This window comes from Pituophis catenifer, unplaced genomic scaffold (genome assembly GCF_029215685.1).
Source record: "Pituophis catenifer annectens isolate HBS135680 unplaced genomic scaffold, rPitCat1.0.hap2 SCAF_1, whole genome shotgun sequence".
Taxonomy (NCBI): domain Eukaryota; kingdom Metazoa; phylum Chordata; class Lepidosauria; order Squamata; family Colubridae; genus Pituophis; species Pituophis catenifer.
Window position 1 is genome coordinate 39,746,706 of NW_027256881.1, and position 13,934 is coordinate 39,760,639.

The 13,934-nt window shown below is 41.3% G+C and overlaps 1 protein-coding gene across 2 annotated transcripts in view; it reads left to right on the forward strand.

Moving 5' to 3' along the window:
- The window catches only part of SRF (serum response factor), a 96,409-nt gene that overhangs the window by 45,317 nt on the left and 37,158 nt on the right, over nucleotides 1-13,934 (forward strand). For both annotated transcript variants that reach the window (XM_070932334.1, XM_070932335.1), the window contains exon 2: nucleotides 1,505-1,771. In XM_070932334.1, coding sequence (XP_070788435.1) covers nucleotides 1,505-1,771 — 267 coding nt within the window. The remainder of the gene's footprint in view (nucleotides 1-1,504; nucleotides 1,772-13,934) is intronic.

The following is a 13,934-nucleotide window of genomic DNA, read 5'->3' on the forward strand; positions in this document are numbered from 1 at the left end:
ATACCATATGAACTATGCCCATGATGGTGAACCTATGGCATGCGTGCCACAGGTGGCATGCAGTGCCCTCTCTGATGGCACATGACCTGTCATCCCAGTTCTTGGTCACGCATGCACATGTGCCTCCTGCTGGCTAGCTGGTCTTTGAGTCTCTGCCACACATGGGCGGGGGGCGTGCAGGGGGGGCGTACGTGCACATGCAGGGGTGGGTGCATGGGGTACATGCGTGGGGGTGCACGTCCATTACATTTTGGGGGTTTGGCCGCACGTGTGTGCATTCGCCTCTACACGCTTTGGGCACTCAGTCCGGAAAAGGTTAGCCATCACTGAACTATGCCATTATAAACAGGTAATCCTCAATTTACAGCTGTTTGTTTAAGGACGATTGAAAGGCATGACTGCCTTGGACAAAGTGTTTTACAACCTGTGCTTGCTCTTATAACTGTAGTATCACCTCCACAGTCATGTGATTGTACTGAAAGTGCTTGGCAACCAGCTTGCATTTATGACTGGTTGCAGCATTTTGCGGTCACTTGATCACAGTTTGCTAAATGACTGTGATGTGCTTCATGACTGTGCTAAAAATCATCATAAAATCGAGTCCCGTCGCAGGATGGTTCAACTTACTGACTTACGACTGAAATTCCAATCCCAAGTGTGATCGTAAATCAAGGACTACCTGTATATAGACCTAGAATTGCTGGATGATCTTCCCCTCACCCTGAGAAAGAGCGTATCAGGTAGGACCAACGTCCCTTTGCAGATTGCAAGTGGAAGGAACTATGCTTGTGAATGATGCTACTGTGACTTTCTGCTCATAATTGCAGAATAATGCAGTTGTTGGCTTCCTGAACCATAATGTCTATAATTTTTCAGTGTTCCATATATCTCTTGCACTTCAAAGAGCTTGCTGTTTTAAATGAACATAAACCTCCTTGGAGTCAAGGTCAGCTATTAAGTAGCTACATGGAGATTTCCATATAATTTTCTTGGCAGTAAAACAGGACTGGTTTGTAGTTATTCTCCAGGTTATTGCTATTGTTTACCAGTCTAGTCTTTATTCCTGTATTCATTCCGCATGGTCTTTCATCCACGTGGTAACTAGGTTTGACTCTACTTAGGATTCTGACATCCATTCAAGGTCAGCTACTGCTACACCTAGCACAGGTGTACAGGAAAGCTGTAATTTATCTAGAACTATCCAAACACTAGCAGTAGATCCTGACTTAGTCATTTAGTATTATTTTTTTAAGTATCGTGGAATGAAACCTAAGAGAAGTCCATGTTGGTTAAAACCATGTTAAGCCATGGTTTGTTTTAACTGTGGCTTCTTGAATGCCAAACCTCATTATGGCTTATGTAATCCATAATCAATCCCAAAGGGTATCTCATGTCCTGTTGTGAGATGAATCCAGTTGTACTTCCTCTTCTTACTAGTGACATTTTTCAGAATCTGTTCCTGACTGTTCCTTTCCTTCACCATCTTTTTTTTTTCTTATCCCAGGCCTATGAACTTTCCACTCTTACGGGCACTCAAGTGTTGCTACTTGTGGCCAGTGAGACAGGCCACGTCTACACTTTCGCCACACGGAAACTGCAGCCAATGATCACCAGCGAGACAGGCAAGGCGCTGATCCAGACATGCTTGAATTCTCCTGACTCCCCTCCTCGGTCGGACCCAACCAGCGATCAGCGCATGAGTGCTACGGGCTTTGAGGAAACGGACCTTACGTATCAGGTGTCTGAGTCGGACAGCAGCGGAGAAACAAAGGTACCCCCAATTTCTACCTTATCTTGTCAGTCTTTGGCGAGAGAAAGAGCTGCTAGCATTGTTGCTCTCTGCATGTGCTTCAGTGCAGTAGACCTGTGTATTACCAGCTTAACTGCAAGGAGCAGACTGTTTCCTTCTTTGCACCAATGAAGTCTAGCAGTGTAAGAGTTAATTCCCATAACTTAACCTTGCAAGGTTAACTTTAGAAGAAAAAAAAAATGAGGTGCTCTGAGGGATGCAGTACATTAGGAGCTGTCAGGACCTGGATTCTGCTGTTGAGCATTGATTTGGGGAGAAGCAGCGTCTCCCCTGATCCCCAGGAATCCTCTCTGTGCACATGTTACCCAGCTTCAGTAAAGTTTGGCAGGGAGAAAGGCTGAAGCTGACTGAGAGTGCTTTGATTGCTCAGACTTATCTAGTATTACTTCTCCTGGGAGGCTTCCCTCCCTTCTCCCACCACCTTCCCTGGGACTGGAGTAGATGGGCTGGATATCTGCCGAAATGGGATGGGTACAGCCCGTGTCATGCCTTCCTCTAATGGCAGCAGGCGTTGGGGGGCTGGGCTGGGCTGGGCTGAATGTGGCAGGTGCTCTTTGCTTTCCTGCTAGGACCTCCTGGAGCAGCTCTGTTTTTGGTTATCTCTGCTTGGGCGTCTCTGTGCTCCCGCTCATTGATAAAAATTGAATTCTGCCTCCATGGCCATATAAGGCCTGATTTCCTTCCCTGGAGTCCCTGGCTGGGCCCCTCACATTCCTTATAAGCTGCAGCTGTCTCTTGCTTGGTGCTGTTTGGAAGGGGGCAGGGAGGACAGGGGGAATTGAAACACTTGGCTGAACAGACTATTCCTTCTTTCTCTCTGAGTGTCCAGCCAAATACTCTGCTAGCTTAACTCTTTACTTTCTCTACAGCAGCTGGAGCATTACTAGAGAAGTGGGGTACCCAGAGGACATCCTGTATGTGTTAGTGTGTGTGTGAGGGAGAGAATACCTGCCTCTCTTGGCAGGAGAGAGCAGTTGTTTTGTTATCCCCAAGATGGAGAAAAGCTTTTCTTAAGTACCAGCCTTAAAACATTAGGCGTCTTCATACCGCTTAAATTATCTCTGTAAATCTGTGTCACAAAGTTGTTTGCTACTTCAAAGGTGATCCAAGCCTTCTAATGGCAACAGTCATGTTATCTCACTTTGCAGGCTAAAGAGGCAGTGTTTTGCCAGATCCCACATGATGAATTCTATGTTCTTTGCTATTGCTTCAGCGTTTCATCCTCTTCCCAGTTTTTATTGCTGAGGCCAGCACAGCACTTTCTCAAGGCCTGCTACCTGTTAGCAGGAGATGCCAGAGACTGAACCCAGGAACTTCAGAATGCTTTACCCCCAAGCCAACATCTTCTCTTCAAACCTGAAAATCTTTTCTTATTCTCGGCAAGCATGTAGGCAGGAGATAGGAAATGAAACTCCTGTAATAGCTTTTTCAGATCCCACACAGCTGTCTGCCTTGGCTTGAAACAATCGTCAGTTGCATGAAGCAAATGATTCCTCTAAAAATCAGCCCTACTTATATTGCCTCTTGTGACTGTTCAGGGGAGACCCCCCTGTTGAGTAAACATAAACTTCATTTTCAGGCTTTTCCAACTGGACATCATATAATGTCCTACACACTGTTTTTTTAAGTATGGAGAATACAGATATGACTAATCACTGTAGATTATTTTTCTAGCAGTGATTTTACCATTGGTGCATTATTTGCAGGAGGTGGGTGGGTTAACAGCAATGTACCGTAATTATTCTGTTTGTCCTTGAAGCACAGCATTAAAGTAGGTAGCATGTTACAGCCTGGCTGAGTATCTCTGCTTCTTGCATTACTTTTTTATTGGAGAGGTTTTCAGGTACAGTGGAAGAAAAGAACAGTCTCCTTCCCCAATATCCCAATTCTCTCTATCTTTGTTCAAAGGCCAAACCAGCATTTTAGAAAATGGATACCTACCTATCTATCTGCCTACCTGCCTGCCTGCCTGCCTGCCTGCCTACCTACCTACCTAAATACTTTGATGTATTGCCAAATTTGCGTATTTAATATTTTTTCTTTCCCATCTCCATATGTAATACCACAGCTTGAACTCCTTCAGACTCTGTTTCAGATCAACACAGTTTTGGGGAAGATATAATAGGTCCAAAAATCCATTTTTCTCCTGGTCTATGATACTTTTTAAACAGAGTTCTTAGATTCTTATAAGTTAAAACTTATAACCGTAGGCTTCCATTTAATATGGTTTTTTTTCAGTTGGTACTCTACTATGAACATGAGAGATGATTTGTGGTCAGATTTTGGTTCTACTAAACAATGGTTATAGATTTTATAGTCCCAATAGGAGGCTCAGTATTGGGGGAGGCTTCTGGGAAGAAACAACTTGCAGGTACTATTCATAGATTCCATCTCTTTTGATCATCATCAGCCACGATTTGGGGATGAAGATGGGGGTGAAAAGTCAATTTGAAGAAGAACCAAACAGACCATGCCTTCTGAGGAAGGAGCAATCTGGAATTAGCAAAGTAAATTTCTAAAAGGATGATGTGTCTTACTTGCAATACGTCTGGTTGATGCATAACTCTCTTTGGGGATCGTTGGCTATTAGAAATACAGATGTAACATCTTAAACCTGAATGAGGAATGCCCATGTTCCTTCTAAGAACAGGTGATGGGATTTTATCTTAGCTTGCATCATTATGGGCCTGGCCTCTCTCTCCAGAATCAAACAGTTGGGTAAGAGTGTACTACTTGCCATGGAAACGCTTTTCAACTAGGCATATTCTGGCACACAAAACAGCATAGCAACAAAAGCCTGCAATTTGACAACAGGCAGTGCTTGCTATAGTATCAAAACTAAAGAGAGAAAGTAGAAACTTGAAAACTAACTTGCAGGTTGATTGGATTGGGGAATAAGAACGTGATAGCATATTCTTTCTGTCATGGTCAACATACTTGTTTTAGATTAGAGTAGATAATAGGGCTTTTTTCATATTGTTAAGATACAAATTCATTGTCCCTCATTGCTGGTCATGCTAATGAAGATGGGAGTGGTTATTCAGCCGCATTGATTTCTTTTATCAGTCTTCAAAACCCAGAAAGTTAAAAGATAAGCAAGGAAAACTAGGAGTACTTTGACTTATAGTCGTATCATACTTTTTCTCAGTTTTCCTAAGTTTTGCTTTATAGAAGACCAGTGAAATGTGGTATAGTGACCGAAATAATATGATGAAAGTTTCTTTAGGTTTCATTAAACATTATTGAGCATGAGCTTCAGAATACAGCTGCATCACTGACATTCTTTTTTGTGTATCCCTTTGTCCCAAGGCTCAGTGCTCTTCTATTATAGCTTGCTTGAGGTGAAAGTGGCTTTGTGGATATGTATCTCATCTGCAAAGAGATGATGAGATGAAGAAAACTTTCTCTGATCCTGGAGAAAGCAATTTCCCCACAGTGCCTCTTTAGAGAAAGAGAGGAACAGGTGAAGTACAGAAAGACTCTTCCTGTACATTTCTTCCATTCTCCTCACATCTTACTTTCTCCTTTTTTTTGGTCACATTTCATATCTAAATGGTATACCAGTAGCTTTACAAGCAGTCCTCGACTTACAACCACAATTGTGTCCATAGTTTCTGTTGCCTAAGTGAAACAGTTGTTAAGTGAATTTTGCCCCATTTTATGACCTTCCTTGCCAAAGTTGTTAAGTGAATCACTGTAGTTGTTAAGTTAATAATATGGTTCTTAAGTGAATCTGGCTTCCCCATTGATTTTGCTTGTAAAAAGGTCGCAAAAAGGGGATCACATGACCTTAAGACCCTGCAACCATCATCAATGAGTCAGTTGTCAAGTATCTGAATTTTGATCACATGACTATGGGGATGCTGTAATAGTCGTAAGTGTGAAAATAGTCATGTCACTTTTTTCAGTGCCATTGTAACTCTGAGCAGTCACTAAATGATATGTTGTAAGTTGAGGACTACTTGTATAGACATACACATTAGGCATAATGCAAGATACTTAAAAATAACCCTCTATTAATAAATGGCCAAAACATAATGTTTCACCCTAAATTGCTCTACACTTGCATTGTATAAATGAAGACAGCTTTGAGTTTCACTTGACTCAGGCAACAGAAACTTCATAATAATATTTCTCAACTGCCCTCAAATGTGATAGTCCTGACTCTCATAATTTTTATCTTCCATGGGATTATTGTTGAAGTCCAATTTATTTAGAAGTTACCAGATTGGATAAAACCCATTTTAAAGCCTTTTCCTCCTTTCAAATGATACTACATTTTGGAAGGGATGAAAAGTTATAGGACTAATTCTCATGATAACTTGGCTAGTAAAAATGAACAAATGTTTTCACATTTGTTTGTGAAAACAAATGACTGAAAAACGGGCCCCATCAGTTATTTTTTCTAAAGTTTCTAACACACCATGTCCTATTTGGTGTCTATCAGACAGAAGGGTATCAGCATAATGTAAACTGCAAACTTTGCACTAATTTTTAATATTTCATACTGATCATATCAACATAGGCATTTCTGACTGTCTTAAGTATCTGCCTGTCTAGATCTTGGGATTTTTGCAAAACTTAAATACGATATTTTTTTCACAAGGCATGTAGGAATAATGAGGAAAAAGAAATTTAGTTTATTAATGAGCAACCTGCATTCCAACAAAGTTAATTTCCTCGAGAACTGTAGATATTTAACAAAACTGTACTGCTTTGGCTGCCTATAAGTATTAATTGTGTGTGTGTACATGCAAGAAACGAATTCTTTATATTAATATTATATATAATGTGCCAATTCTCAGAGATGTTGAACTACATTTGAATATTTTTGAATTTTAGATAATTATTCTGTGAATAGAAAAAGTGGTAAATATTACTGAACCTAGAGGGGAATGTTACGGCTTAATAGAATTTGGATCAGGAGTGAAATCCAGCAGGTTCTGACAGGTTCTGGAAAACCGGTAGCAGAAACTTTGAGCAGTTTGGAGAACCGGCAAATACCACCTCTGGCTGGCCCCAGAGTGGGGTGGGAATGGGGATTTTGCAGTATCCTTCCCCTGCCACGCCCACCAAGCAATGCCACACCCACCAAGCAACGCCCACAGAACCGGTAGTAAAAAAATTTGGATTTCACCACTGATTTGGATGCAATTGATCATAGGGAGAAAATAGACTCACAGGTTATTGAAATTCTGAAGGTGGGTTTCCTCTTTGACTAAAAGGTAGCACTGCAATCTTTAAAAACATTTCTCCATAATAGAGAGAAATAGAAACATAGTATACTTTTATAAAGGGTAAGCTCTGCATATACCTATGTAGATATTTTTCATAGTAAGGAGAATAGAAATTATGGCATAGCAGATTGAGACTCTTTAGGTTTCTAATAATCTTGGCCAGTTTAGACTGTTTATCTTGGAATTGCCCGAGTCGTGATAATGCCAGAAGTAAAAATACTGTAATTGTCTCCTGCTAGATTTGTCGGAGGGCATGACAAGGTATATTTTTAACAGAAAACACAGATAAAAACCCCCATTTAGAAACCTCAGCTCCTGTTTCTAACTCTGTATCAGCAGGCGTTGAGATGACTCTTTTTCCTCCCAAGTCCTAATTCACTCATGTGAGATGCTACCGGCTTTAGCTTTCCTGTTGAGAGAAAAATATATTTCTATATTTGTTCCCTCCTTCATCTTCATACTATCATGCTGTTGCATCCTATTCTTAGCAGCTGTGCCAATGTAGGAGCTGTTTGCAACTGTATAACTGTTTTGAGAGTGTGGAAACTTTGTATAGTGATCATTGGGTTGTTTTGGAGTGAAGGGAAAAATATACATATGGACATGCTGGGAAAGTATGATTGGCCACCGGTTTTTATAGAGAGAGAGAAGATCCTTGTACTGATGGTAGATAAGTATCAGGTTATCAGTATCAGAAAGAAGGACACAAGCAAACTAGGTTTGTTGCTGCCTTTTCCCTTATTTCTGGCACTCACTAACATCCAATAAGGAACTATTGTTAAGGGCTAACAGCCCGTGCTTTCCACCACCTTTTATATGTTATTCCCCTTATTTCCCCCGCCCAATCATGTGTGTTGTATTCTCCCTCTCTAACTGCACTGTTCAATGCCCCCATCTACATCCCGACTCGCAGGAATGCCACCCACTGGCCCATTCAGCAGGCCCGGCAGGAGAGCAGCCACCCTTCAGCCCTGGCAGGGACGAGCATCCCAGAATGTTCAAATTGACAGCAGAGATTACGACGGCATCTTCTCCCGTTCATGCCGATCTGCCTGATGATGTCATTGGTGCATGACCGCCTCTCAGCTGTACAATGGCCGCACTACAGCCCCGCGGAGCGAAAGGCTGGCATCGTGCGGATCCGCGGATCCTCCAGGCAATCGGTCATGCTGTGCAGGGTCGTGGGCAGGTGGGGGTGGTCACCCCCACTCCAGATGGCAGCCCCGGGCCGGCTGGCACGCCGGGGCTGACAATAGGACTGTTTACTTTTGTGGGGTTTTCTGTGCGACACTTATAAATATGCATTAAAATGATTTTCACGTAGAGCAAAATCAAAATAGCTGAAACAAGCCGATCTAAAATAAAATGGTATGGTAATCAACTAATCCTTCTCCTTCACTCCTAACAGCAAAGGCGGAGAAATTGTTAGTCACAACCCACATACCAAAATTAGTTCTCAGACTAAGTTTATGATCAGTGACGGACCTAAACATTTAAGCATATCATTAGAAGGCAACACAAAGGTCAACTAATCTAGTCTCTTGCACTGCAACATATCTAGTGTTACAACATTCCCAATATAGCTATCAAGACTTTGCTTTAAAACTCTTAATGATTATGATTACAACTCTTCCACTTTCTAAAACCGACTGTTCCCTTCTTAAACAATTAATTCTCTTACTTGCTTTCTAATATTTTCCTGAATTCTTTTTCTTGTAATTTGCTGTTATCTAAGCCTTTCCTTTGAAGCAATGATTTCATTGTATGTGAACTATCCTTCAAATAAATTATATATCTTTTTAACGGCCTCGTCTCCAAGTGTAACGGCAATTCTGTCAAGCTTTCCTAATACCAGTTGGCCAGAAAGTACACAGTCATCTTTGCCTCTATGCTGTGGGATATATTTTAATTTATCAGTCTTGTTCCTAAACTATAGTGTCCCCTGAAGTGAAAAGCAGAATAGCACAATCTAACATTTCATGATTGAAATGCAGTCTTTTTTGTTGATGTAGCCTACAGTGTTTAGTTTTCTAAGGAAAGAGAGAACAGTTAAACTGGAATGTTCTTTTATTTTCCTCTTGTTTATATTAACATAAGTTGATCATTTGTAACAAAAGAACAAAGAAAAATAACAACAATACAACAAAGGGGAAAAACACAAAAAACACTCAAAGACATTACTCTGTCTTTCAAGTCATGAAAAGTTCAACAATTTTACATTCTAGAATTAAACAGGCTAATAGGGAGCATTACATGAGAATTGGACCCTTAGTTCAAAGGCTTGGGAGACTGGAGCCAGTCAGAATGGTTTCCGGTAAAACTGCATGATCTAGGAATTGACCCAAATGTATTTGGCTGCCCACAAAAGTTGCATTGAAGTGTTATGTTGTCTGTGCCAGGGCAATGTTTGAAAGGTGCTGCATCTTTCCACTCTGTCATTATTCATATGCATTTAGCATGTGTACACTGTCATAGCTCTCATCTAATACGTGTGCATTGGCAGTGCCCAGGTTAAGAAACAGTGGTGAAGCTGTTGAACTCTGATGAGCTCCAGTTTGCGTGATCAGTTTTCAGAATTTATAGGCCTTGAGCCTTTCCTTATACAGTGCCTCAGTGGGTGAGCCCTTTTTAGGAGTCCCCATTGGAATGATGATTTAAGCACCTTTTGAAGTCTGCTCTTGTGTTAATTTATCATTGCAAAAAGCTATTCATAATTCTCAGATATATACCGTCTATAGCAGCAGTCCCCAATCTTTTGGATTAGGATTTGCTGTCCAAATTGTCTGCCTCTTTAGATGGTCCTTATTTTACAACAGTAACTAGGATTGGGATTTATGCTGCTAAACTATGTGTCAGGCTTGCCCCAGCTTGAGTATTTAGGAAAGAAAGATCCTCGACTCCATTTGTAGCAAAAGGTATACTTTTACAAAAGCCAAGTGATTATGTTATAAGAAAAGATGGATCTGAATATTCCTGCTCAAAACCTTCCTTTCCCCCATTTCCTGGGCCCCCCTCCATGTGACGTGTTCATGAGTGACCAATGACATTTGAATCTGGTGTTTTGGTAACCGCTTTAGGTTTAGTGCCTCTTTGGTGTACTTTTGCATTCTGTTCTCACGCTCATGTCCTTGGATGTGCTGGTCTATTCTGGATTGGCACCTCTGATTTCTGTCATCCTATCATCCCTTCCCCCCCCCGCATTCCATTCTCCCCCCTCCTGCATTTTATGGCAAGATGCCAGGAAAGCGAAGCAGGCTGATGCGTTTACGATGGCAGACCTGATACAATGCATTTGTAAAGTGTGACATCACTTTTCTTTTGTCATAATTAAATGAGGATCGTGGGTGAGTAAGTAAGGACCCCATGTGACCGTGATTTTCAACTTCCTGCCAGCTTCCAACAAGCAAAGTCAATGGGGAAACCAACAGGAAGTTGCAAATCACAGTCAGGACAGTTCTTTAGGTGGCTCTTTAATGTGCAGGTGAGTGGTATGGAATGTGCCCAGGTTGTTGTGGTTGCCATGTGAGTGTTGTTGTGATTGTTGTGGTTACCATATGAGTGTGGCTGAGGGAGGGAAGGGGTGCTGTGGCATGACAGTTCTTATACTCTCATAGCCTCATAGCCGTGGTGTTGCAATGGTTAGAATGCAATATTGCAGGCTAATTCTGCTGACTGCCAGCAGTTCAATTCTCACTGGCTGAAGGTTGACTTACATCCTTCCGAGGTTGGTAAAATGAAGACCCAGATTGTTGGGGGCAATATGCTGACTCTGTAAATCACTTGTTTACAGAGGGCTATAAAGCACTGTGAAGTAGTATATAATTCTAAATGCTATTGCTACTCTGTAGTGAGCTCTTTGGGACAAAAAAAAGTGGGAGTAAGTGGCTTACAACTTTTCCAATTGGCTTCCCATTCTATTTGCTTGTGGGAAATTGGTAGGGAAGGTCACAAGTGGCAATTATTCAACAATGGGATGCTGCAACTATTGTAACTGCGAGCTGGGTTCCAAGTTCCTAAATTACAATCACTGACCATGGGGGTGCTTGTAATGGCCAGAAAATTGAACGGTCACTTAACAAGTGATCAACTGTCTATGGAGATTCTCAGTCATTCAGGTCATGATTGTCCCCTTTTCAAGGGGCAACTGGACTTTCTTGTTTTTCTTTGAAGACGTTTCGCTTCTCATCCAAGAAGCTTCTTCAACTCTGACTGGATCCTTCCATTCCCCACCATCCAGTCAGAACTGAAGAAGCTTCTTGGATGAGAAGTGAAACGTCTTCAAAGAAAAATAAGAAAGTCCAATTTCTTCTTGAAAAAGCATCTTTCAGGTGAATGAGTTGTCATTAACTAAGGACTAACTGCATTAAATACTTCAAATAATCTTATTTTAATTCTGCCCTCTGATCATAGCTTCTTTGTGTAAGACAATCTGAGTTTAACAAAACTCCGAATACCCAATATTCTTCAAGGACATCTTCTTCTGCAGATGCAGGCTTGTTTCTTTTCAGCACAGTCTGGGAGACCATCCTCTGTTTTACTATACAGGTAGTCCTTCACTTATAACCATTTTAAGTGTTTAGTAACTGTTACAATGGCACTGAAAAAAGTGACTTATGACCAGTTTTCACACTTATCATCATTGCAACGTCCTCATGGTGACATGATCAAAATTTGGATACTTGGCAGCTGGCATGTATTTATGACAGTTGCACTATCCCAGGATCATGTGATCATCACTTGTAACCTTCCCAGCTGGCTTCCGATAAGCAAGGTCAATGGAGAAAGCCAGATCCGCTTAATAACAAAATAATTCACTTAACAACTACAGTGATTCATTTAATAATTGTGGCAAGAAAGTTTGTAAAATGGTCAAAAGTCAGTTAACTGTTTTGCTTAGCAACAGAAATTTTGGGTGCAGTTATGGTTGTAAGTTGAGGAATATCTATGTTAACTCTCCACTGAAATGGAGGAGGATAAGGTTTTGCTAGAAAAGGGAACACTTGTTGCTATTGGATCTCTTTGCAGTACATCTAACTTCCCTGTCAAGAAGCCTGAATAGGAAAACATCTGTCCTATTTATTGTTTGTTCAGAATTTGTGTCTTATCAATAAATATATTGTTCGGTTGCATCCTGGCTGTCTCAAACCCAGCTGCGATTTTCACTTGTATCCCATTTTTGCTTCTTACTTTTCTGTGGTTGATTGGAATGCTGCTTACTTCACTTTCATTCTACTTCTCAATACCTTTTTGCTTTTACTTTGAAGAGTTCTCAATTCACCTGGAGTCATCTCCCTTAGGGCTTGGTTGATAGGCCTACTTTGTTTGATCAAATTTTGCCTTTTGATCTGAGCACTTTCTCTCCCCTCTGGGATTCCTGGTTTCTTCAGTATGCATATGATATTCTTCTGCATTCAGTGGACAAGGGCTACTTAGCCCTGCTGATGTTTTTGATTGAACATGGTTTCTAAGTCTTTACTCCAGTTTTGTTATCTTGGCCCTATCCTATTATGAAAATTCCTACAACCAAAAAATAAGAATGGTGAGTTTTTGTTACATGGATCCCTAACTTTTCCACCCTGTCTCCACTCTTGGTTCAAATTGACTATGATTCCCAATCTTGTTTCTTGGTTTGAGGAAGAGAATTCTTCTTTCATTACTTTGAAGCAAAGTCTGTCAACTGCACCAGCGTATACATTCCATAGTTATTCTAAATCCTTTTATGCTATTGTCATGCTTAGCAGGGCATTGCCTCAGGAGTACTAATTCAGCTTATGGGTCCTGGGCAATGGCCTGTGCCTTACTATTCTTTGAAACCTGATCTGATAGCAGCTGGATGCCCATAGTGTTTGCAATTGGTAGCAGCTGCTGCCCTTTAGCTCAAGATATTCTTTTGAACCATTCCATGACCTTGCTAGTTCCACAAGCAATAGAAATTTTGCTGCTTTCTCAAAATACCCAATATATCTCTGCTCAGTTTTTACTCAAGTATGAGAAACTTTTGCTGCTAATGTGACTCTCAAGTGCTGTCAGACTTAAAATACTGCTCCCCCCTCCTGATTGTGGGGCAGTAGTAAGCACTGTTTCTACTTCTGGTCTTGACCTCATTGAAGACCCATTACATCACCTTACCTGGGACCTATGGGTCATCTTTTTTAAGAGGATGGTTGATGGTGCTCTGACTACTTTGTTGTCGTCATGCTTTTGTGATAGAGGCTCATGCTTTTGCCACAATGATATCTGCTAAGATTACAGAGCTTGTTGCTCTAACGTGTATTTACACCCAACCAGCAGGTTTCTCATTGACCAGTGGCCATCTACACTAACTCCAGTATGCTTTTGGTATTTGGTCAGATTTGGAAACAAAGGGGTTTCCCTTTTCTAGATACCCCTTTGTTAATACATCTGTGGCTTCCCTACCGCAATTTCTGTTTCCTCTTGCAAGGATGACAAGGACATCCCATCTTTAGCATAAGGTAACAATTTGGATTATGCTGCAGCCAAAGATCTGCTATTTCTGGTTTTTTGTTTCCCCTCTCAGTCCTTCTGCTATTGAAGTTTTGGCCTTTTCTTCTCCAGTCTGTCCTTTTTCTGGGACACAATGCCTTCTGTTTCCTGAAGAGGCTGCTTGGAAACACCTGGAGGCTCCCCCTTCTAATGGCATTTAATGGGTTTCTCATGCCCCCTCCCCCGTACTTCTTTAGATTACACTGCAAATTTTGACATGTTGGTGTGTCTCAAACAAGTTGCATAGCAAGTGGTCAACAGCTGTGGGGTATGTGCAGAACTCAGCCTACACCCTTTCTTAACTGCTGTCACCAGCACTTCCCCTTGGATGCATGGACCATTCCAGTCTTTGCAAATTCATTTCATGGATATGCCTCCTTGAA